Source organism: Molossus molossus, unplaced genomic scaffold (genome assembly GCF_014108415.1).
Source record: "Molossus molossus isolate mMolMol1 unplaced genomic scaffold, mMolMol1.p scaffold_m16_p_1, whole genome shotgun sequence".
NCBI classification, from domain to species: Eukaryota; Metazoa; Chordata; class Mammalia; order Chiroptera; family Molossidae; genus Molossus; species Molossus molossus.
This window is the reverse complement of record NW_023425344.1, coordinates 220,453,871-220,477,220: the sequence shown is the minus strand read 5'-3', so window position 1 is coordinate 220,477,220 and position 23,350 is coordinate 220,453,871. Positions and strand designations below refer to the sequence as shown.

The 23,350-nt window shown below is 37.8% G+C and overlaps 1 protein-coding gene across 6 annotated transcripts in view; it reads right to left on the bottom strand.

The window, feature by feature from the left end:
* The window catches only part of GPHN (gephyrin), a 562,530-nt gene that overhangs the window by 443,986 nt on the left and 95,194 nt on the right, over nucleotides 1–23,350 (bottom strand). For all 6 annotated transcript variants that reach the window (XM_036267724.1, XM_036267708.1, XM_036267715.1 and 3 more), the window contains exon 2: nucleotides 13,881–13,959. In XM_036267724.1, coding sequence (XP_036123617.1) covers nucleotides 13,881–13,959 — 79 coding nt within the window. The remainder of the gene's footprint in view (nucleotides 1–13,880; nucleotides 13,960–23,350) is intronic.

Genomic DNA, 23,350 nt, shown 5'->3' with positions numbered 1-23,350 from the left:
CTTACGTATTGCTCAATTGATGAAAATGTTTTGATCAGAAGCTCAGTCTGTATCTCCTAGCCTTGTTTTTCCCCTAGGAGCAATGGTGCAGTGTTTGCTAATTCAGTGTTCATGGTGAAACTTTATAGAATATAACCACTGTGAATAAATGGAAGAGGGGGGAAGAGAGGTCTTTTTATGGCAATATTGCAAGACCTTTGAAATATAATTGTTAGATTTTTTAAAAACCTGCAGAAAAGTATACATTTATTAAGAAGTATGTATGTATTTTTACTCAAATGTAAATTAAGTACGTATACATATATATACATACATAATTATAAAGATATATACATGTGTGTATGTATCAACCATACATTCAAATTTGTATGTGCAAGTGTAAGTATATATGTGCCAGGTGGGTAGGGCTGAGCAGAGCCCGTGTGTGTGTGTGTGTGTGTGTGTGTGTGCACATGCTTGTGTATATGTGTGTGAACCCTTTGGAGGTAGCTAGCTTCATCAGCATATATTTTATACCATCAAAAACTGATATAAAGCCTGGCTGGTGTGGCTCAGTGGTTGAGCGTCGACCCATGCACCAAGAGGTCAGTTTGATTCCTGGTCAGGGCACATGCCCAGGTTGTGGGCCAAATCCCCAGTGGGGGGCATGCAGGAGGCTGCCAGTCAATGCTCTCTCTCATTGATGTTTCTGTCTCTCTCCCCCTCTCTCTTCCTCTCTCCCTAAAATCAATAAAGAAAAATAAATAAATAAATAAAAATATTTGATAAAAATAAAGATCTCTAAGTGGACATTTGTGGGCTTTTTGTCTAAAATAAACAATTAAATGCTATAATAATAGCAGAAGTGCAAATTTAGAAAAAGAATTTAAAAATTTTAGGCAGGCAAGAATCCTTCCAAAAGCAATAATTTATTAAGCACAAAAAACATATAAATCAGATTATAGTAAAGAAATGCAATAAAAACAATAAGATCACAACATGCCTACATGTATTACCCTCAGATCTCCTCTCCAAATCTAAATTACAAATATACTTGTTTCACTGAATTTTAATTGTAAAATATTTTATTTCTTACTCTGTCTGGAAGCCTAGTATTTGTGGCGAAAATATCTGTTGAGTATACAGAGGCTAAGTTTTTCTCTTTGAAATCTTGCAGTTACATCCAACTAAACCACCTCATTCTTTCACATCCTACTCTAAAGAAAAATAGAGTATTTTGCAGTTTTCCATTTCACTAATATCAAGAATTTGCCAGGATTTATCTCAAAGGTACATGCTCCATGTGTAGCTGTCGATTCAGTATGTTCACGAAGAAGGTGAGTTCAGGAAACTCCTGTCAGTATCTTTGACCAAACTCCAAAGCCTCTGAGCACCTAGACCTGAGTGCAGAATCCCAATGCAGTTTCCAAGATGTCAATATAAGAGCCTCCTGAACTCATCACCTCTCACAGAGACACTGAATCTACAGCTACACATAGAGTAACTCTCTCTGAACAAATTCAGAAAGTAGCTGAGTCAATCCTACACATCAAATGAAAAGGAAATAACCACATAACACACATCAAAATGGGTGTCAGGATACCCTCAACTAATGGAAGCCACTAAAAACAATTGGCTTGAACAATCACAAGTTTAAGAGAAAACCAAGAACTCATGCTGGCCTGACAGAAAAAGTCAGTGTCTTACAAAAGACCACTCTATCAAACTGGGAGAGGAATCTATTCTATCTACTGCATTGGGACCAACATAGAGATTCAAGAAAAATGGAGACACAGAAGAATATGTTCCAAACAAAAGAATAAGATAAAACTCCAGAAACAGACTAACAGAATGAAGATTAGTGATTACACTAATAAAGAATTGAAAATTATGGTCATAAAGATGCTCACTGAGGTCAGGAGAACATGCATGAACAAAGATGCTGAGGCTTCAGAGGGAACCCATGTTGATCAAAGCTAAATATAGCCATCGGGTCACCTCAGAGTATATTTTATATAGAACATCAACAAAGGCTAAATGTTAGAATCAGAACTGTGAAGAGTAAGGAAAAGGAAGGTTTTGCCAATGTATGCTCACTATACACTGGGTCTGTTACTTTTTTACTCTTCATTATCCATACATTCATTTAGTCACTAAATCATATATTCATTCCTTCATTCATCTATTTTAGGACTATTTCTGGTCGGTCTACTATGTATTAAAATACTATGGTGGGTCATAGTGATACAGTGTTATAAATGAACATAGTTTCTGCCCTTAAGGAGGTGATATTCCATTGAGAAATACAGATAGTGCACAGACAATGATAATATAATATAGGTAAAAGCTATGATAGGTGCTGAGCTAACACAGGAGGAGCACATGGGAAATAATAGAGGGCTCCAGGAGGAAAAAAAAATCCAAGCTCAACCAGCCTTCCTTCCTAAATGGATTACCCTAAATTTAAAAAATCGGGCTTCCTTCTAAACTTAATTTGTATTTATTTCAGAGCACACACACAAAAATAGAATTATTACCTACACTGTTTAGGTAGGAGTGGAAAGAAGGAGCAGGAAGGGCTGGCTTCCTTGAAAATGATGTCCAATAGTCTAATATGGAAATTTTCCCAGTTGGGTAGAGGTAACTGAATTCTCCATGATCTCTCAAAAAAAAATTGTATTTTAGAATTTTTAAGCTCTCAACACATCTAAAAAAGAAACAAATGGTGTTTCCCTAGCTTTTCAGCTGTCATTTTCTTCCTAATTTGGGATGAGTCACACACAGGTGTTTCTTAAAAAGCTCATTAGGGAAGTATACTTAGCAAACTTCTTTACCAGCCTGTTTGTTTTCCTAACCCACAGCCAGCAATCCTCTATTAAAAAACCCATATAAGAGTTCATATAGAGGGCTCAATTGAGGCTTTTATTTTTTCAGGTGTTAAATGTCACTTTCAGTCTCACTTTTAGACTTGAGACTCCTCAGATACCAACATAAAACAAAACCAAAGTGAAAAAGAACTCTATTTCACCTCCGCATAACATAAATTGAAGGGAAAAATACACACACACACACACACACACGAGGGAACAGTTAAATAATCAAAAATCATAACACCTATAGGTCATACAGATAAAAATATTTTCAAACATTTGAATGTCAGTGCCTAGGTGGCCAGAACTAAGATGTACTCATCATATTTTTAATAAACTTACTATACAAATTAAAAACAAATGTGTAATCATTATGCTGTACATCTTAAACTTACACAGTGTTGTATGTCGATTATATCTTCATAAAACTGAAAAAAATATTTTAACCAATAAATGTAATACCAAAACCAAAAAAGTCAAAGCTGAGGTGTAAGTGGAAAGAGCACAATGTCTGGTTGTCAAGTGATCCATTACCTTAGCTAAATCACAACTTAGTTGAAATTCAGTTTTTACATTTCTAAATTGACAAGATTAAACTAATTGAACATGACTGCCATGTAGGAAAAAAAATTTCAAAAGTATTGTGGCTGACAGACCCTAAGGTGATCCCCAACAATTCCCACATCCTGTTGTTCACACCTTTGTGTAATCCCCTTGAATGTGGTTAGAACCTGTGACTTGTTTCTAACCTAAACATTACTCTCATGACTAGGTAACATTATATGGCAAAGATGATGGAAGCTGCGGATGGAAACTAGCTAATACCCAAGACCCAGTAAAAACCAAAACAAGCCCTGGCCGGTTTGGCTCAGCGGTTAGAGCGTCAGCCTGCGGTCCGGAGAGACCCGGGTTCGGTTCCCGCCAAGGGCACGTACCTCGGTTGCAGTTTGTCCCCGGCCCTGGTTGGTCGTGCGGGTGGCAGCCACTCGAAGTGTCCCTTCACGTCGATGTTTCTCTCTCTCTCTCTCCTTTCCTCTCTCTCCCTCCCACTCTATCTGTACAAAAAATGGAAAAATGTCCTCGGGTGAGGATAAAAAAAAAAAAAAACCCAAACAAAACAAAATCAAGGGTATTCAGTCATACAACCATAAGAATTCTGCCAACAATTTGAATTAGTTAGGAACAATTTTTACCCACTCAAGCCTCCAGATAAAAATGCAACCCAGCCAATACCTACATTGCAATCTTGGATGACTCTGAGCACAGAATACAGTTTAAACTGTGCCCAAAATCATGACTCATGGAAACTATAAAATAACAAATGTCTGCTGCTTTAAGCCAGAAAGTTTGTGGTGATTTGTTGCACAGCATTCTAAAACTAATATAAGTAGAAAATGCAATCATCCATTTGTTGACTCCGAGCCTCGATGTGAGATGTGTCAATGTGTTCTGGATTAATGAAATAACAAATATCAAAAATTTGTTTCAATCATTAGTTTTAACTTCCTAGATCCTTCTTCATCTTCAGCTAAACTGGATTTCTAAACTGCGTAACATGCTCATGGAGTTTCCTCTTCATGGAGCCTCTTCTCTTCTTCTCTTCTCTTCTCTTCTCTTCTCTTCTCTTCTCTTCTCTTCTCTTCTCTTCTCTTCTCTTCTCTTCTCTTCTCTTCTCTTCTCTCCCCTCTTCCCTTCCCTTCTCTCTCTCTTCCCTTCTCTTTTCTCTCCTCTTCTCATTTCTCTCTCTTCTCTTACCTCATTTTTTTTTTAACAAAAGCTTGATTTCAAGGATTACCTCTTCTTGAAATACTTAATCTGTGTTCCCATTAAACTTTTATATGATCTATAATAATATTAATCAGTTAAAGTATTATAATGAAATGGTAAATGAGAATCTTTGACACTTTTCCCTTTTTTGATTTATAGTGGTAAAATTCTCCTTTTAAAAAAGAAAGAAAAACAGAAGTAACCTGTTTTTATTCCACCTGCTGTCTTGCCAGTTGATAAAGTAATGAATTCATCTTAGTCATTTCACATTTATGTGTATCTATTATATAGTCAATAAACAATATCAGCAAGTAGGCAATAACTACTATCAATAAACTGAACTAAGTAGTCCTTTAAAATTATTGCAAATATTACTAACCAATACTGATCTAATTGTGACACTATGCCCAGGCAGCATAATGTCTTATGTTAAAAGTAATAACACTTTTTGACAATGTATTAGTTCTTCCTTAAATTAACAACTAAGAATCAGTACAGCACACATCTCTTGGTTTTATCACTCTTTTTTCTGGGACTACCTCCTCCCTCATTTAACTTGGGTATCCTGTCATTCTGGCCACAGGCATTTGTCCTATGACTAGTCAATTAATATAGCCTATACCTCTAGCCAGTGATTGGCTGAGGTGTGAGCACATGACCAGATTAACAAGATTACTCTTCAAAGGGATTTCACATTTTATTATTATTTTTTTTTATCCTCACCCAAGGACATTTTTCCATTTTTTTTTTTTTTCAGATAGAGCGGGAGGGAGACAGAGGAAGAGAGAGAGAGAGAAACACAGATGTGAAGAGACACATCGAGTGGCTGCCACCCGCGCGACCAACCAGGACCAGGGACAAACTGCAACCGAGGTACGTGCCCTTAGCGGGAACTGAACCCGGGTCTCTCTGTACCGCAGGCCGACGTTCCAACCGCTGAGCCAAACTGGCCATAGCTTTTTTTTTTTCTATTTTTTGTTTGATAGAGTGGGAGGGAGAGTGACAGAGAAACATCAATGTGAAAGGGACACATTGAGTGGTTGCCACCCACATGACCCAAACCGGGGCCGGGGACAAGCTGCAACCAAGGTACGTGCCCTTAGAGGGAACCGAACCCGGGACTCTCTGATCCGCAGGCCGACGCTCTAACTGCTGAGCCAAACTGGCCAGGGCGGATTTCACATTTTAAAGCTATAATGGAAGACAGACCATAGAGCTAGAAGGAAGGAAATTAGAGTAAGTTAGCAGCCATTATCCTGGTTCCCAGAGAAAGCCTGAATTCAATAAGAGAAACTAAAGCTGAGAAAAGACCAGAAAAGATAATGGCAAGCTTCTTAATTCTATTCTTTGAGATTGCTACACCTGTCCTGATTTCTAAAGCTCTTTCTTGATGGCATGAGAGGTACGCCTTAGTTACATAAGCCAATCAAATTCCATTTTGCTGTTTAAGCTAGTTTGACTTAGGTTTCTGTACCCTGAAAATGCAAGATTCAACTAATTAATATATTGTTTATTTCATTAAAAATTTTAATACTGGATTGGCCATCTACAAGCCTCAAGTGAACAACTCAGATACTGTCCGTCCTCAACCATGTTCCTTGGATTACAGGAACAATGTCTATTATGCCTAATTGCTGAAGAACTTCAGATGAGTACCTAGCAGTGCTTTTTAATTATTCTAAAATGAATAAACCCTCAAAAGAATTATACATGTATTATCAGGAATGTGTGGAATGATGGAAATGAAAAAAACTTCCAAAAGCAAAGTAAAATGTAAAGTCTTTGGATTTACAGTTCTGAAATAAAACAGAACAATACTATAACACCAGCCCAGATTAAACAGCATTGTCCCAACATATACTTTATAGAGCAATAAATACATAATCTAAAAAGGAACCTGATTAAAAATGATAAAAACTTAAAGATATTATTATAAACAAGGCAGCTTTGGTAGCTGTCTTAGATTTAGCAAACACTTGACAGCAGAGTAAAATGAATGATCAGTAATGTTTAAAATGCTGCCATTAGAAAAATGCATTTCCACATCAAATAAAATTTATTTACAGAGTAACAAAAGATAACAATATAAAAAACTCTTCTATTTTGTTCAATAAATATTAATGGCCTCAAAGATACTCTAAATTGAAATTTAATATAGACAATTTAAAAATTAACTAAATTAATCTACCTGAAAATGCAGCACGAGAATGTACAGCTCTATGGAAAATAACCACTTCAAAAACTACTGTTTACCCTCTACTGACTGGCATTTTTTAAGAAATTCAATTCACCATAGCAACCTGTCTTAACAGCAGCAGATAAGTACAGGCTATATTTAGATATGATTGCTTTCCAGAAGACAATCCTGCCTTCCTTCATATTTAATACCATGATCCAAGGAACCAAAATATCATTCAGATTGTAGTGTGAAGACAAGTATACTAAAGTGGATAAGGATGTGTTTCAGAACTATGAAAAGAACAGTTTCTACCAAAGATGGAAATTTGTAAAGTACATAAAGGTAAATAAAATGTTGATGTCTAAGAAATTTTCAAACAGATACAACTATTTTGTCCAATTTTATCTTTATTCTTAAATATGAAACACCATTATCAAGTACTAATGATCTATAATATCAAAATACATTTAAACTAGCAGATTGTTGTGTTTTTTAATTATTATGCTGCATTTCCAATCTGGCATCTTCTAATTAAAAAATAATTATTTTTACCCAAAAGCAATCCTTTAGATGAGGTTCAACAAGAGCAGGAGTAATACAGAGCAAGTAATAAAATACAAAATAAGGAAGATAAATTAATTATAATGCTATTGTTACAAACTTTCTATGGACCTATTTGTACTTTATAATCTTCATAATGACAGTGAAAAGAATCTCTGTTTTACTAAATAAGTACTATAGTTTATACAGTTTACATTACAATATACCAAAGTATCATAATACAACATAAACAATAGCTTTTCTTTTTCTTTACTCTGTAGATCATCAAATTCTTTACTCTGTAGAGTTACATCAAAATGATTGCTAAAGACAAGCTGTGAAGAAGTGAACCTCAATTAAAATACCAAGAACATATCATCTCAAAGTCATTAGGATGGCTACTATCAAAAACCTCTAGAAAACCCAAACAAACAGAAAATGACAAGGGTTGAAGTGGAGAAATTAGAACCCTTGTGCATTGTTAGTGGTAACATAAAATGGTACAACCATTAGGGAAAACGGCACAGCAGTTATTCAAAAAGATAAAAACATAATTCCCATATGAACACAGCAATTCCACTTCTGGGTATATAACCAAAGAAGTGGAAGCAGGGTCTCTCAAAGAGATATTAGCACACCCACGTCCACTGATAAATAAAGGGAAAAACCAAAGACAGTATCTTTTTTCTTCATCTCCTCCTCCTCCTTCTCCTGTCTTCCCCTCCTCACACTCCTCTTCCTCCTTCTCCTTCTGCTTCTTAAAGAAGACCCTCTAACGTTTCTTGTAACACTAGTTTGGTGGTGATGAACTCCTTCATCTTCTTCTTGTCTGGGAAACTCTTTATCTGCCTTCAATTCTAAATGATAGCTTTGCTGGGTAGAGTAATCTTGGTTGTAAGTGCTTGCTTTTCATCACTTTGAATATTTTTTGCCAATCCTTTCTGGCCAGCAAAGTTTCTGTTGAGAAATCAGCTGACAGTCTCATGGTAGCTCCCTTGTAGGTAACTAACTACTTTTATCTTTCTGCTTTTAAGATTCTCACTTTGACTTTAACATTTTGCATTTTAATTATGATGTGTATTGGTGTGAGCCTCTTTGGGTTCATCTTGTTTGAGGTTCTCTATGCTTCCTGGACTTGACTATTTTCTTCACCAGGTTAGGAAAGTTTTCTGTCATTATTTTTTTCATATAGGTTTTCTTTTAAAAAATTTAATTAATTATGTATTTATTTTAGAGAGAGAGGTATGGGGAGAGAGCAAGAAAGAGAGAGAGAGATGAATTTGTTTCACTTATTTATGCATTTATTGGCTGCTTCTAATATGTGCCCTGACAAGAGATCAAACCCACATCCTTGGCATATCAGGACAATATGCTAACCAACTGAGCTATGTCGCCAGAGCCCCCACCTAGGTTTTCAATTCCTTTTTCTTTCTCTCTTCTTATTTTGGAACCCCATGATATAAATTTTGGTATGCTTGAAGCTGTCCCAGAGGGTCCTTATACTATCTTCATTTTTTTTAATTATTTTTCCTTTTTGTTGTTCTGACTCAGTGCTTTCTGCTTCCTTATCTTCCAAATTGCTGTTTTGATTCTCTGTTTCATCTACTCTACTGCTGATCCCCTGTAATATATTCTTCATTTCACTTAGTGTGATCCCCTGTAAGGTATTCTTCATTTCACTTAGTCATTTCTGACTCTTTTTTATGGTTTCCATGTCCATTTTTATGCTATGAATTCCTTGAGCTTCCTTACAATCATTGTTTTTAATTCTGTATCTAGTAGTTTAGTTTGCTTGCCTCCATTTTATTAAGTTCTTTTTCTAAAGATTTTTCCTAGTCTTTCATTTGGGACCTGTTTCTTTGTCTCATTTTGACTGCTTCCTGGTGTTTGTATTAGGTAGAGCTGCTATGTCTCCCAAACTGATAGAGTGGCCTTCTGCAGTAGGTGTCCTATAGGGCCCAGTGGCACAACCTCTCCAGTCACCTAAGCCAGGTAACTCAAGGTGTGCCCCTGTGTGGGCTGTGTGCAACTCCTATTGTAGTTGAGCCTTGATTGCTGTTGGCACATCACTGGAAGGAACTGATCCCTAGGCCGTCTGGCTGTGTGGACTGGCCGTGACCTCCATGGAGGATCTGCTGTGCAGGAGCCAACCCTACAGAGTAGACTCACTTCAGTGGGACTTTGGTGCCCTCTGAGTCCACCCCTTAAGCATGTCACTCATGGAGGTGGTTGGATTGTAATTTGACATAATCTAAAGCTGTCCATTGGGTGCACTGACTCTGGGGCCTCCTGGTAAGTGCAGACCAAGGTCAACTACCATCTGTATCCTATCAGGGGACACTAGACATGAGCTACAGAGTGATCTGCAGATGGCTGCTACTTGTTCTGGGCTTATAGGTGCCTGGGAGAGGCCAATCTGTGAACTTAGGCTGACTGTGCTAATGCCAGGCCTTGGTCCACTTAGCAAGAGGTATGGGAGTATGCAGAGGTCAGATGCTGCTGGTTTAAAAGATTTTAGTTAAGTTGAAAGCAAGAGCCAAGAGAGGCCGTTTGTATGGAAAAGGCTTGAGTGGGCCTGCAAGTTAGGTGGGGTGGGTCTCAGGGAATCACCAGGGCATGCAAACAGTGTTAGCCAGGTGGATGGATTCTCATATATGGTGCCTGCTTGACTACTCTGTGGGGAGAAGGCTTAGCAAAGGAAAAATGGCTTCTGCCAGCACTTCTGTCTGGCAGAAAGCTTCCCCTCCAGCCTTCAGCCTGAAGACAGACAATTCACTTCTTCCCTCTATGTCCCTGGTCCCTTTCAAGCGGCTGCCCCAGTGCTGGAGCTTAGATTGAGTGAGTCCAGTTAAGTCTTTGCTGCTTGGGACATTTAAAAAGTAATGCCTGCCCTGGCTAGTTTTTCTCAGTGGTTAGAGCATTGGCCTGTGGACCAATAAGTTGTGGGTTTGATTCTGGCCAAGGGCACATACCTCAGTTGCAAATCGTCCCCAGCCCTGGTTGGGGTCGTGCGGGATGTAGGCACTCGATGTGTCCCTTTCACATCCATGTTTCTCTCTCTCTCTCTCTCTCTCTCTCTCTCTCTCTCTCATCTTCTCTCTCCCTCTCACTTTATCTGAACAAAAATGGGGAAAAAAAGTCCTCAGGCGAGGATTTAAAAAAAAAAAAAGTAATGCCTGGGACTCCAGAGACCTCCATCTCACTCAGCCACCATCCTGGTCGGTTTTTCAGCCATAGTTATGGGGTTTCTCTTTCCAGCACTAGAACTTTGGACGGGGTTTCTGGTGTGGGGCTAGGACCCTCGGCTCCTCAGGGGGGAACCTCCACAGCCTAGATATCCCTCCCAATTTTGTATCACCAGATGTGGGTATGGGACCAGCCCTTTCCACATCTCTACCCCTCCAACCAGTCTCAATGTGGCTTCTTCTCCATATCCTTAGTTACAGGACTTCTGTTTACTAGACTTCAGGTGGTTCTGTATAATGCTTGTTCTGTAGTTTAAATTAATTCTGATGTGGTTGTAGGAAATTCTGAGTACTTCATTCACTCATGCTGCCATCTTGACCAGAACTCCTGAAGGCTAGAAAGTCTTGCTTAGGGATTCACAACTTGCTCTTGTTCCATGGCATCCCTCCTTCAACATGCTCACTCAGTTCATTCAAGCCCAATAATTACTTTACTACAATAAAAGCAAAATCTTGAGGTGTATAATATATACAGTTTAGATACATTACAAAGGACCTATCATGTTATTCCAGTAGGTTCACCAGATTTAGGGTATAAATTAGTCACTTTTGGTTCTACTTTTTCAGTCTGCTCTGAAACCTTAAACCCCTCAAACTTCATACACACACACACACACACACGATTCAGTTTTATTTCTGTACTTTACCCAAGAAATTTAGTACCTGTCATTTATCTGATTAATACATTCTACATATTGCTCTGAGTGTAAATACTGACCAGATAGTATAGGTTATCCTCAGTCTATTTTTTTCCTTCTCTCTTTACTGTTTTCCTTTCTAAGAACATTAGTGATTGAAATACCCAATTTTTCTTTACACAACTCCTTTTAACATCAGCAGCTCAAGTAGGTGAGTCATAATACAAATCTACCAGGCATATTAACACATAAAGCATTCATTCAACATTCTAATAATATTTTATTTGGGACATTTATTAAAGTAACAAAAATATGCAATTTTAGCAACCCTTACACTAGTCTGTGGTATTCATCAAATGTTAGGGATTTTTTTGAGGGAACTTTTATAAAAAATTGATCTCCAACATATTTCCAACGCAATGTTGTAACAATTCAACTCTGTATATAACCATATAGTGTACAGAAACCAGTCAACCAATAATAAAAACTTACATCAAGAGTTAGCCAGATTTTAAAAAAATCCTTTCACATGAGGTATGTATAAGTAAATATTGCTATATAATGGTAACTTAGAATAAAATATTTCTCATCATAACAACTGAAAAAAGTACATTGTTTTTGCCACACTGGGTCTTTCCCTAAAGATGTTTACAAAATTAGAAATATATCTCTAAAATATAAATTAGAGTCATTAATAGTAAATTTTCATAATTCTTAATAAAGAAAAAGTTCTTTCCAAATCCAAGTGGTAAAGGCAAAAAAAAAAAAAATCTTTTTCATTAAATTCTTACATTCTGGACTAATGCCAAGAGAATGGTTCTGAATTAAGATAATATCTGAGTACTTTAAAACAGAAAACTCAAAATTATTTTGCCCATCCAATGCTGTAGTGATCTGAGATAAATTTTTCTTAGAATACTAAAATTAAATTTAGGATTAGTTACAGACTACATGATAAATATTATTCTACATTCTGAAAAGAATTACCAAGTTCTCTCAAAACACTACAACTCATTATTATAACCTACTGTTGAAGTATAATTCTCCACAGCTTTAATATCATTAAAGTCCACATAAACACATTATTTTCCACAAATATTGCATTAAACAGATATATAATCCTGTTGTACCAAAAATACACCATACACATAAAAGAATAATGGAATTATTTAATTAATTCATTCAAATAAATGTTACTCAATATTTGTGTACTAGGAATATTTACATTCACATAGATTAATTATATTCTTAATTAAATATTTATAGGACTGAAAGAACAACTGATAATCTTCATTGGAATAAAAACCATGGAGAAAAAATACTGGCAATCCTTTTGATGAGGAAAAAAGATAAATTAAGAATAGTAATTGGAAGAGTTGGATTTGGAAAGTCATTTCTGAACTCATTACATTAAAAACTTCAATATTCAATCATTTCCAGAAGTCTGTTTCTTTTGACTATATATTTTTTAAATGAATGAAAAATCATTAAGGAATCAATAACCTTCAGATTTTACACATTTTTGTTTTTTATTCCTCACAACCTTCTAAATGAATTACACAAGATGTAGGAGTGTAGATTAAATGTGATGTGGAAGTCTGATTTCCTGTTATATTTTACAGAATGCATTATATGTCATTAAAGAAAGCACCTGCTATCACTCAAATTTATTTTCTCTGCTGCCCAGTCTTGATTTTTTTCAATAAAAGGTTCATGTAGAAGATAGTACACATAATTTCCAGTAAATATACAACTACAAAACATAATTAATTCAAGAAATAGAAAGTGACATTATATTAAAATACATGCTGATAAAGAATGAAATTGACTCAAGAAAAAACATTAAAAATGGAAACCTTTAAAATTATTCAAAAATATTGTGCTGTATACAACTTTCTTATATAAACATTAGAAATATATTTAATATATTCAAATATAGTTATTACAAATTATCATTATATATTGTTATTATAAATTATTTTATATTTGTGCCCTGGCCAATTTGGCTCAGCGGTTAGAGCATCGGCCCACAGACCAGAGAGTTCTGGGTTCAGTTCCCACTAAGAGCACATACCTTGGTTCCAGTTTGTCCCTGGCCCCGGTTGGGGTTGTGTGGGTGGCAACCACTCAATGTGTCTCTCTTCCATTAATGTTTCTCTCTCTCCTCCTCCTCCCTCCCTACCTCCCACTCTATCTGAAGATAAATGCAAAAATGTCCTCAGGTGAGGATTAAAAAAATAAATTATTATTTTATATTTGTAATTACACTTACAAATAATTAAAAAGTATTTAAAAAGAGCTTCCAATTGATGTAAATAAATTAAATCTCACCTTTCCAAGCAAAGAAATTGCTAATCATCTTCCCTGCTTAGTAGCTACTGCCATATTGCCAAGATATCATCAACCATTAGCCCTAACCCTTGAAAATTAATCATTAATCATAACATTATCCTTTCTTCTAAAATCTCTTATATTTCCAAAAAGTAACTGTTCCATAAGTTCATCTTAAAGTATTCCATGTGCTTCACTATCTGTAACAAAAATTATTAGAAATGAAAAATTTTCTCAACTTTAAATCAATTCTCAATTACAACTCTTTTTAAAAAGTCACACTAACCATAAGCTTTTAAATTGTAATTAATACTAAAAGCCAAATACTCACAAAGAAGGATCTTGTACAAGATCTTTGAGATTTATCCCACTGCGATCTTCTGCAAGATTCCTGAAGCAACTATCACTCACTGAACAAGAAAAAGGGGGAAAGAAAAAGAAAATTAATTTTTGTTTACATTTCATTTAAATTACTGCTGATCAACAAGAATTCTGAAATTAAAATTGGCTCTCAAGATACATTTCCAAACAATAATATTGATCAATTTCTGGCCCTGGTACATTTAGCAACAAATATTAATATTCAATAACAAACCAATAATCTAAGCACAGAGACTTTATAAAAGTACAATATATAAAAAAATTTTGAATCAGAATTTTGTTATTTTTACAAAATTAATTTACTAGCACATAGTAGTCACTGTTTCCACAATAACTAGAAATAATGATAAATTATCCCCCCAAATCATCTTTTTAAATATACTGGAGAGCACTTGAAATAAGCTGAGCCTCCTGATTGCATTCATTTCTGGGAGATTTGCCATTTAGACACAAGCTAAGAATCAGAAAGAGTAACACTACCAAGGAAAAGAGAAACCAGCATAGCTCTTTATGATTCATGTGCTGGAATGACAGACTGGAATCTGATGGAATCCCTAAAACACAGTTTTCTCCTGAGAGATCTGCTAAGGACTGGGACTGCATGAGTAGATGGGAAAGAAGCAGAGATGGAGCCAGAGGGGAAAAATTGTTTTCTGCAGTGTTATACTGATTAGGAGTCAAAGTCACACTACAACAGGTGATGCCTACCACTTTTAGTATTGAATTTCAACAGGTCCCCCCCTCAAAGTATTTGCTGTCAATCACAAGCACCCCACCTTGAGAGGGAGGATTAAAAATAGAAGGCAAAACCCAAAACATGGAGCAAAAACACTAATTTCACAGTTCATTAAATACAAAGTCTCATCAAAGAGAAATACCTGCAACAGGTCTTGCTCTTAAGACATTTAAAACCAGAGGTAGACTAGGTATATATACAGCTGTCTCTCAAATCACCCAGTTCAAGTCATGGTTGACTTGAGGTGATTAGCACTTTATCATTTCTCTCTAATATAGGAGAGACAACAACATTTACATCACTCTATTATCCTATAATAAACAGTATTTAGTTTACAATAATAATTATGAAGCATGGAAAAGGCCACAAAATGTGACCAATAATCAAAAGAAAAAATAACACCTATACGCTGACCAACAGATGATACAGATTTAGAAGACAAAGACTTTAAGAAAACTATTTAACAAAAGTTAAAGAAGGTATAGAAAATACAAGGGCAGGGCAGAAGAGTGAGTTGCTTTTTGTTGGATTTAGGAAGGGGATCGTATTTGAAGTAACATAGATACTGGGGAGTTAGCTTTGAGAAATTTTGGTTTGTTGATTCTTCAGGAGACAGTCCTGCCAATGCACGGGCGGAGGGGGGAGGGTGCTTAGTGCTTACCATATTTTCTTTAGCCTGTAAAATATGCTTGGGAGTAAAGAGAAAAAGGAGTTTCACCAAAAGGGATTGCAAAGAATTCAAAAGAGAAATATTTGTTTGCAGGGGAAAAGGAGAAGGGAAGTTTCTATTCATTAGAAGCTCTTTGGTGTGAATTACCTTTGAGATGCTAAAAATGGCTGAGGAGACACTCCTTATCTATTTTACTATTTGGGTAGAAAGGCAGTTTGAAGACCAGCAATCTCTGTGTTTCGTTACCAGGTGCTTCTCATAAGTTGTGGGGGAAAAAAAGAGCCCTGGCTGGTTTGGCTCAACGATTGGAGCGTCAGCCTGCGGACCAGAGAGTCCTGGGTTCGATACCTGCTAGGCACATACCACAAAAAAGGAAGGAAGGAAGGAAGGAAGGAAGGAAGGAAGGAAGGAAGGAAGGAAGGAAGGAAGGAAGGAAGGAAGGAAGGAAGGCCCGTTTTCTGTCCTTACAACTCCCCACTCTAGGCACTGGAATTGTCTTTCTTAATAACAGACTCAAAACTAGAGAGCCTGGGTGAAGGTCATTCTTCTATAACTTCTTCAAGTTTAGTTAGGACATATAGCTGTCGCTGCCTTTGAATCCTGACAAGAATCAACCAAGAGGAAGGGTCTGGTAATAGACATTTTTAAAGGCTAGCACTGGGGCAAGAAGGTGGCTATGTTGTAAGGAGTGGATTACTTTAAATCTATGAAAAAGAATCAAACAGTCATTTTAGAACTGAAAAATGCAATATGGGAAACTGAGAAATCAGTGGGTGAGTTTTACAGTTGACTCAACACAGCAAAACAAAAGTTAGTGAAGTTGAAGAAATAAGCAGAAAATATCTAACAAACCAAAGAGAGAAAAAAAACAAACGAGAAGAACAATACATATAACACATGTGGGAATCAAACAGTCCAATGTAATTGCAATTGAGGAGAGAGAGAATGAGGATGAAGCAATCTTTTTAGAAAATAAAAACAAATAAAACAGCTAAGAATATACCAAAACTGATACAATACATTAACACCTTGACTCAGGAGGTATAGCCAACCCAACAATGGAAAAAAAAAAAAGTAAGAAAATCACATTCAGTAGTCAAATGGCTGAAAATCAAATACCAAAAAAAATCTTAAATACAGCCAGGGGAGAAAAAAGACAGATTACAGCTGAGTATTCAACATAAACCATGGAAACCATAAAGCACTGGAATAATATGTATAAATGCCAGGGGAGGGGAGGGAATCTGTCAATCTAAAAGTTTATACCTGGGAGAGAAAGAAATGGCAGCGGAGTGAATGGAAGCTACACAGACCATCTCCCAGGACCAAACTGGAATTACAAACAAAATAAAGACAAATCGTCAGGAAGGGGCAACCGAAAGGCAGGTTGGAGGACCACATAACCAGGGACACTGACTCAATCCTGGTTGGCTTGCGAGGACGCGAGAGGGGTCGGTAGCCCACAGTCCGCAGTGGCCTTGACTGGGACCAGAGGCCTCGGCTGGGACCAGCAGCTGCCTCGGCTGGGTCCTGCAACCTCGGCTGGGTGGGTGCTACACCCTCAGCTGGTGCCACAGCCTCGGCCGCCCTAAGCTGGGAGCAGTGCCCTTGGGTTAAAGTCCCAGGCGGCTTCATGACGCAAAGCCCGGACAAAGGCTAAATTGGCCGCAGCCACTCACCTTGGGCTCCGGCAGAGGGAGGACAGACTGGACTAAACTGTGTGGGGACACTCGGAATCTGGAGGGTGCTCAGAGCTTGTGCTGAGTGCAGTCATGCAGGACTGTGGTCATCTTACTCCTTCCCAGGGCCCTGGGGAGAGGCGGCAGCCCCTCTCTCAGGCAGCCCCTCTCTCAGAGATTCAACCCCCCCCCCTCCATAGCCATTGAAATACTAATTGAGGCCCATTAACAACCAGCATCTGCCCCACCCTTGGGAAAACCTCTTACACTGAGCACCTGAGGGAGTTTTTCAGTCAACTCAGAAACCAAGGTTCTTCAGGTGACCACTACTAATAGCCTCCAGGCAAAAAAGCTAGAGGATAACTACCATTCCCTGGGCTAGCAACGCTAAGCAGGAAAGTTAAGACTTGACAGTGGTGTTTAAAGCTGGTCCACCCTGCCTCATCCAAACACAGGGGAGGGAGCCACAAACAACAGAACACCAACACCCACAGGGAAAATTTGGCAGACTCCAAAGCTCACTGTGATAGCCAAAATGGTGGAAAAACAGAAACAAAAGCCAAATGAAAGAACAAGAGACCTCTACTGAAGATGAGATAAATGAGGTGGAGTTAAGCAAGTTAACAGAACTAGAATTCAGAGCCATGATCTTGAGGAAATTCAACAGCATGTGTAAGGACATGAGCACCATGAGTAAAGACATAGAAATGTTGAAAATCAACCAGTTGGAAATGAAAAGCCACCAAGAAGAAATGAAGAATGACATATCAGAAATGAAAAACACATTAAAAGGTCTAAAAAGCAGAGTAGAGGAAGCTGAGGACCGGATCAGTGAATTAGAAGACAGAGTAGAAAAAATCAACCAATCAGAAAACCAAAAAGTAAAAAACGATTAAAAAACAGGAACACAACGTAGGAGAACTGTGGGACAACTGGAAACGTAATAATATTCGCATCATAGGAGCCCTGAAGAAGAAGAAAATGAGCGAGGGTTAGAGAATATTTTCAAAGAAATAGTGACAGAAAACTTCCCTAATTTGAAGAAGGAAGAAGACATTCAAGTTCAAGAAGCACAGAGAGCCCCAAGTAAGAAGAACCCAAACAGGCCCACACCACGACACATAGTAATCAAACTGCCAAAAATTAAAGTCAAAGAGAATCCTAAAAGCAGCAAGAGAGAAGCAACACGTTACCTACAAAGGAAACCCCATTAGGCTTTCAGCTGACTTCTCACAAAAAAACACTACAGGCTAGAAGGGAATGGCATGAAGTAATCAAGGTCATAAAAAACAAGGATCTGAATCCAAGACTACTCTATCCAGCAAGGCTGTCATTCAAATTAGAAGGTCAAATAAAGAGCTTCCCAGACAAAAAAAAAGCTAAGGGAATACATTAGCACCAAACCAGCACTGCAAGAAATGTTAAAAGGATTGCTGTAATTAGCAGGAGAAATGTGAAGAAAAATAGAACCACGCTAAACAAAAATGGCAATAAATAAGTACATATCAATAATCACCTTAAATGTAAATGGATTGAATGCTCCCATAAAAAGACACAAAGTAGCTGATTGGATGAGAAAGCATGACTCATCTATATGTTCTTTACAAGAGACCCACCTCACAACAAAAGACTCACATAGATTGAAACTGAAGGGATGGAAAAAACGCTTCCAGGCAAATGGAAAGGAAAAAAAAGCTGGGTTAGCAATACTCATATCTGATAAAATAGATTTCAAAATGAAGGCCATAACTAGAGACAAAGAAGGCCACTAGATAATATTGAAAGGATCTATCCAACAGGAAGATATAACCTTGATAATCATATATGCACCCAATATAGGAGCACCAAAATATATTAAAAATCTTCTGAAGGACTTCAAAGGAGAAATCGATAACAATACAATCATAGCAGGGGACTTCAACACCCCGCTGACATCACTGGATACAACATCAAGACAAAAAATTAGCAAGGAAACAGAGACTCTAAATGAAGCACTAGACCAAATGGATTTAATAGATATCTACAGAGAATTACACCCCAAAACTACAGAATTCACATTCTTCTCAAGTGCACATGGGACATTCAAACAGACAGTCCACATATTAGGGCACAAACTAAGTCTCTACAAGTTCAAGAAGATTGAAATCATATCAAGCATCTTCTCAGATCACAATGGCATGAAACTAGAAATCAAATGCAAGAAGAACATACAAAGACATTTGAACACATGGGAGCTAAATAGCATGTTATTAAACAATGAATGGGTCACCGAGGAGATCAAGGAAGAAATTAAAAACTTCCTGGAAACCAATGGAAATGAAGACACAACAACACAAAATCTATGGGATGCAGCAAAAACAGTTCTGAGAGGGAAGTTCATAGCACTACAAGCCTACCTCAAAAAACAAGAAAAATCTCTAATAAACTATCTAACCTCACACTTAAAGAATTAGAGAGCAAACAAAAAGAAAACACCAGAGCAAGTAGAAGGAAGGAAATAGTATATATCAGAGAAGAAATAAATGACATAGAGACCAAAAAAACAATTCAAAGGATCAATGCAACAAAGAGCTAGTCTTTCGAAAAGATAAACAAGACTGATGTACCATTAGCTAGACTCATCAAGGAATAAAGAGAGAGAACTCGAATACACAAATCAGAAATGAAAGAGGAGAAGTAACAACTGACACCAGAGAAATACAAAAGATCGTTAACAACTACTATGAACAATTATATGGCAACAAATTCAACTATCTAAGAGAAATGGACAAATTTCTAGAAACACATAGTCTCCCAAAACTGGACCGGGAAGAGACAGAAAACTTGAACAGACCAATAACAACAGAAGAAATTGAAGATGTAATCAAGACTCTCCCAGCACACAAAAGCTCAGGCCCAGATGGCTTCACAGGGGAGTTTTACCGAACATTCAAAGAAGAACTAACACCCATTCTCCTCAAACTATTTCACAAAATTCAAGAAGAAGGAAGACTTCCAAACTCATTTTATGAAGCCACCATAATTCTAATTCCAAAACCAGAAAAAGACACAACAAAGAAAGAAAAGTATAGGCCAAAATCCCTGATGAACATAGACGCCAAAATCCTGAACAAAATACTAGCAAATTGGATAGAGCAATACACCAAAAAAATTATCCACCATGATCAAGTGGGATTCATCCCAGGGATGCAAGGCTGGTACAATATTCACAAATCAATAAACGTGATACACCACATAAATAAAATGAAGAATAAAAACCACGTGATTTCCATATTAATAGATGCTGAAAAATCCTTCAACAAAATTGAGCATTCATTTTTTTTTTTTTCCTCACCCGAGGATATTTTTCCATTTTTTGTACAGATAGAGTGGGAGGGAGAGAGAGGAAGGGAGAGAGAGAGAAACATCGACGCGAAGGGACACATCGAGTGGCTGCCACCCGCACGACCAACCAGGGCCGGGGACAAACCGCAACCGAGGCACGTGCCCTTAGCGGGAACCGATCCCAGGTCTCTCCGGACCACAGGCCGACGCTCTAACCGCTGAGCCAAATCGGCCAGGGCGAGCACTCATTTTTGATAAAAACGCTCAGCAATGTGGGAATAAAGGGATCATATCTCGACATAATAAAGGCCATATATGAAAGACCTACAGCCAACATCATACTCAATGGGCAAAAACTAAAAGCATCTTCCTTAAGAACAGGAACAAGGCAAGGAGGCCCACTTTCGCCACTCTTATTTAACATAGTACTGGAAGTCTTAGCCACAGCAATCAGACAGGAAGAAAAAATAAAAGGGATCCAAATTGGAAAGGAGGACGTGAAACTATCATTATTTGCAGATGATATGATACTATATGTAGAAAACCCCAAAGACTCCATCAAAAATTTACTAGACTTAATTAATGAATTTGGAAAAGTAGCAGGATACAAAATTAACATCAAGAAATCAACGGCATTCTTATACACCAATGATGAACTCACAGAAGGAGAAAATGAAAAAACAATCCCATTTACCATTGCGGCAAAAAAATTAAGATACCTAGGAATAAACTTAACCAAAGAAATAAAGGACCTATTCACAGAAAACTACAGGACATTGAAAAAAGAAATAAAGGAAGATATAAAAAAGTGGAAGCACATTTCCTGTTCAGGGATTGGAAGAATTAACATCCTTAAAATGTCCATATTACCCAAAGCAATCTATAGATTCAATGCAATCCCCATCAAAATACTAACGGCATACTTCACAGAATTAGAACAAGTACTTCAAAAGTTCATATGGAACCAAAAAAGACCTCGAATAGACACAGCAATCTTGAAAAAGAAGAACAAAGTTGGAGGGATCACATTACCAGATTTCAGGTTATACTACAAAGCCACTGTAATCTAAACAGCCTGGTACTGGCACAAGAACAGGCATATAGACCAGTGCATCAGAATAGAGAAGCCAGAAATGGACCCAAGGCAATATCCTCAATTAATATTTGACAAAGGGGGCAAGAGCATACAGTGGAGTAAAGACAGCTTCTTTAATAAATGGTGCTGGGAAAATTGGACAACTACATGCAGAAAAATGAAACTATACCATTAACTTAAACCCTACACAAGAATAAACTCAAAATGGATAAAAGACTTAAATGTGACTCATAAATCCATAAAAATCCTAGAGGAAACTGTAGGCAACAAAACTTCATACATCATACGAAGCAGAATTTTCACTGACACATCACCTAAGGCAACAGAAACAACGGAGAAAATGAACACATGGGACTACATCAAACTCAAAAGCTTCTGCACAGCGAAAGATACAATCATCAAAACGGAAAGGCTACCCACTCTATGGGAGAACATCATTGCCAATGATATATCAGATAAGGGGTTAATTTTCAATATATATAGAGTGCTCATACAACTCAACAAAAGGAAGAAAAAGAACCCAAATAAAAAATGGGAAGAGGAACTAAATAGACACCTCTCCAAACAGGACATAGAAATGGCTAGGAGCCCTGGCCGGTTTGGCTCAGCGGTTAGAGCGTTGACCTGCGGTCCTGAGAGACCCGGGTTCAGTTCCCGCTAAGGGCGCGTGCCTCGGTTGCAGTTTGTCCCCGGCCCTGGTCGGTTATGCGCGTGGCAGCCACTCGATGTGTTCCTTTCGCGTCGATGTTTCTCTCTCTCTCTCTGTTCCTCTCTCCCTCCCACTCTACCTGAACAAAAAAATGGAAAAATGTCCTCGGGTGAGGATAAAAAAAAAAAAAAAGAAAAAAAAGAAATGGCTAGGAGACATATGAAGAAATGCTCAACATCACTAATCTTCAGAGAAATGCAAATTAAAACAACAATGAGGTATCACCTCACACCTGTCAGAATGGCCGCCATCAACAAATCATCAAACAACAAGTGTTGGCGAGGGTGTGGAGAAAAGGGGATTCTAGTACACTGCTGGTGGGAATGCAGACTGGTGCAGCCACTATGGAAAACAATATGGTGTTACCTCAAAAAATTAAAAATTGAACTTCCATTTGACCTAGTGATCCCACTTCTAGGAAAATACCCTAAGAAACCTGAAACACCAATCAGAAAGAATATATGTACGCCCATGTTCATAGCAGTACTATTTACAATAGCTAAGATCTGGAAACAGCCCAAGTGTCCATCAGTAGACGAATGGATAAAAAAGCTGTGGTACAGCCCTGGCCGGTTTGGCTCAGCGGTTAGAGCGTCAGCCTGCGGTCTGGAGAGACCCGGGTTCGGTTCCCGCTAAGGGCACGTACCTCGGTTGCAGTTTGTCCCCGGCCCTGGTTGGTCGTGCGGGTGGCAGCCACTCGATGTGTCCCTTCACGTCGATGTTTCTCTCTCTCTCTGTTCCTCTCTCTCCCTCCCACTCTACCTGAACAAAAAATGGAAAAATGTCCTCGGGTGAGGATTAAAAAACAAACAAACTGTGGTACATATACACAATGGAGTACTATGCAGCTGTAAGAAAGAAAGATATCTTATCCTTTGAGACTACATGGAGGGACCTGGAAAGTATCATCCTAAGTGAAACAAGCCAAACAAAGAAAGACAAGTATCATATGATCTCACTTATTTGTGGAATATAATGAATATAACAGTCAGGAATGGGGTATTCCTAGAGACGTGGAAGTGGGGTACAGGCTGACAATCCCCAGAAGAGGGGGTGGTGGCGGAGAGATAAACCACAGAACTTATATACATGTATGTATGAACAATGGACATGGACAACAAAGCTGGAGACAGGTCAGGGAGGGAGGGGGAGGGGGGAACCAGTGGGGGAAAAAGGAGAAACATCTGTAACAAAAATTAATTAATA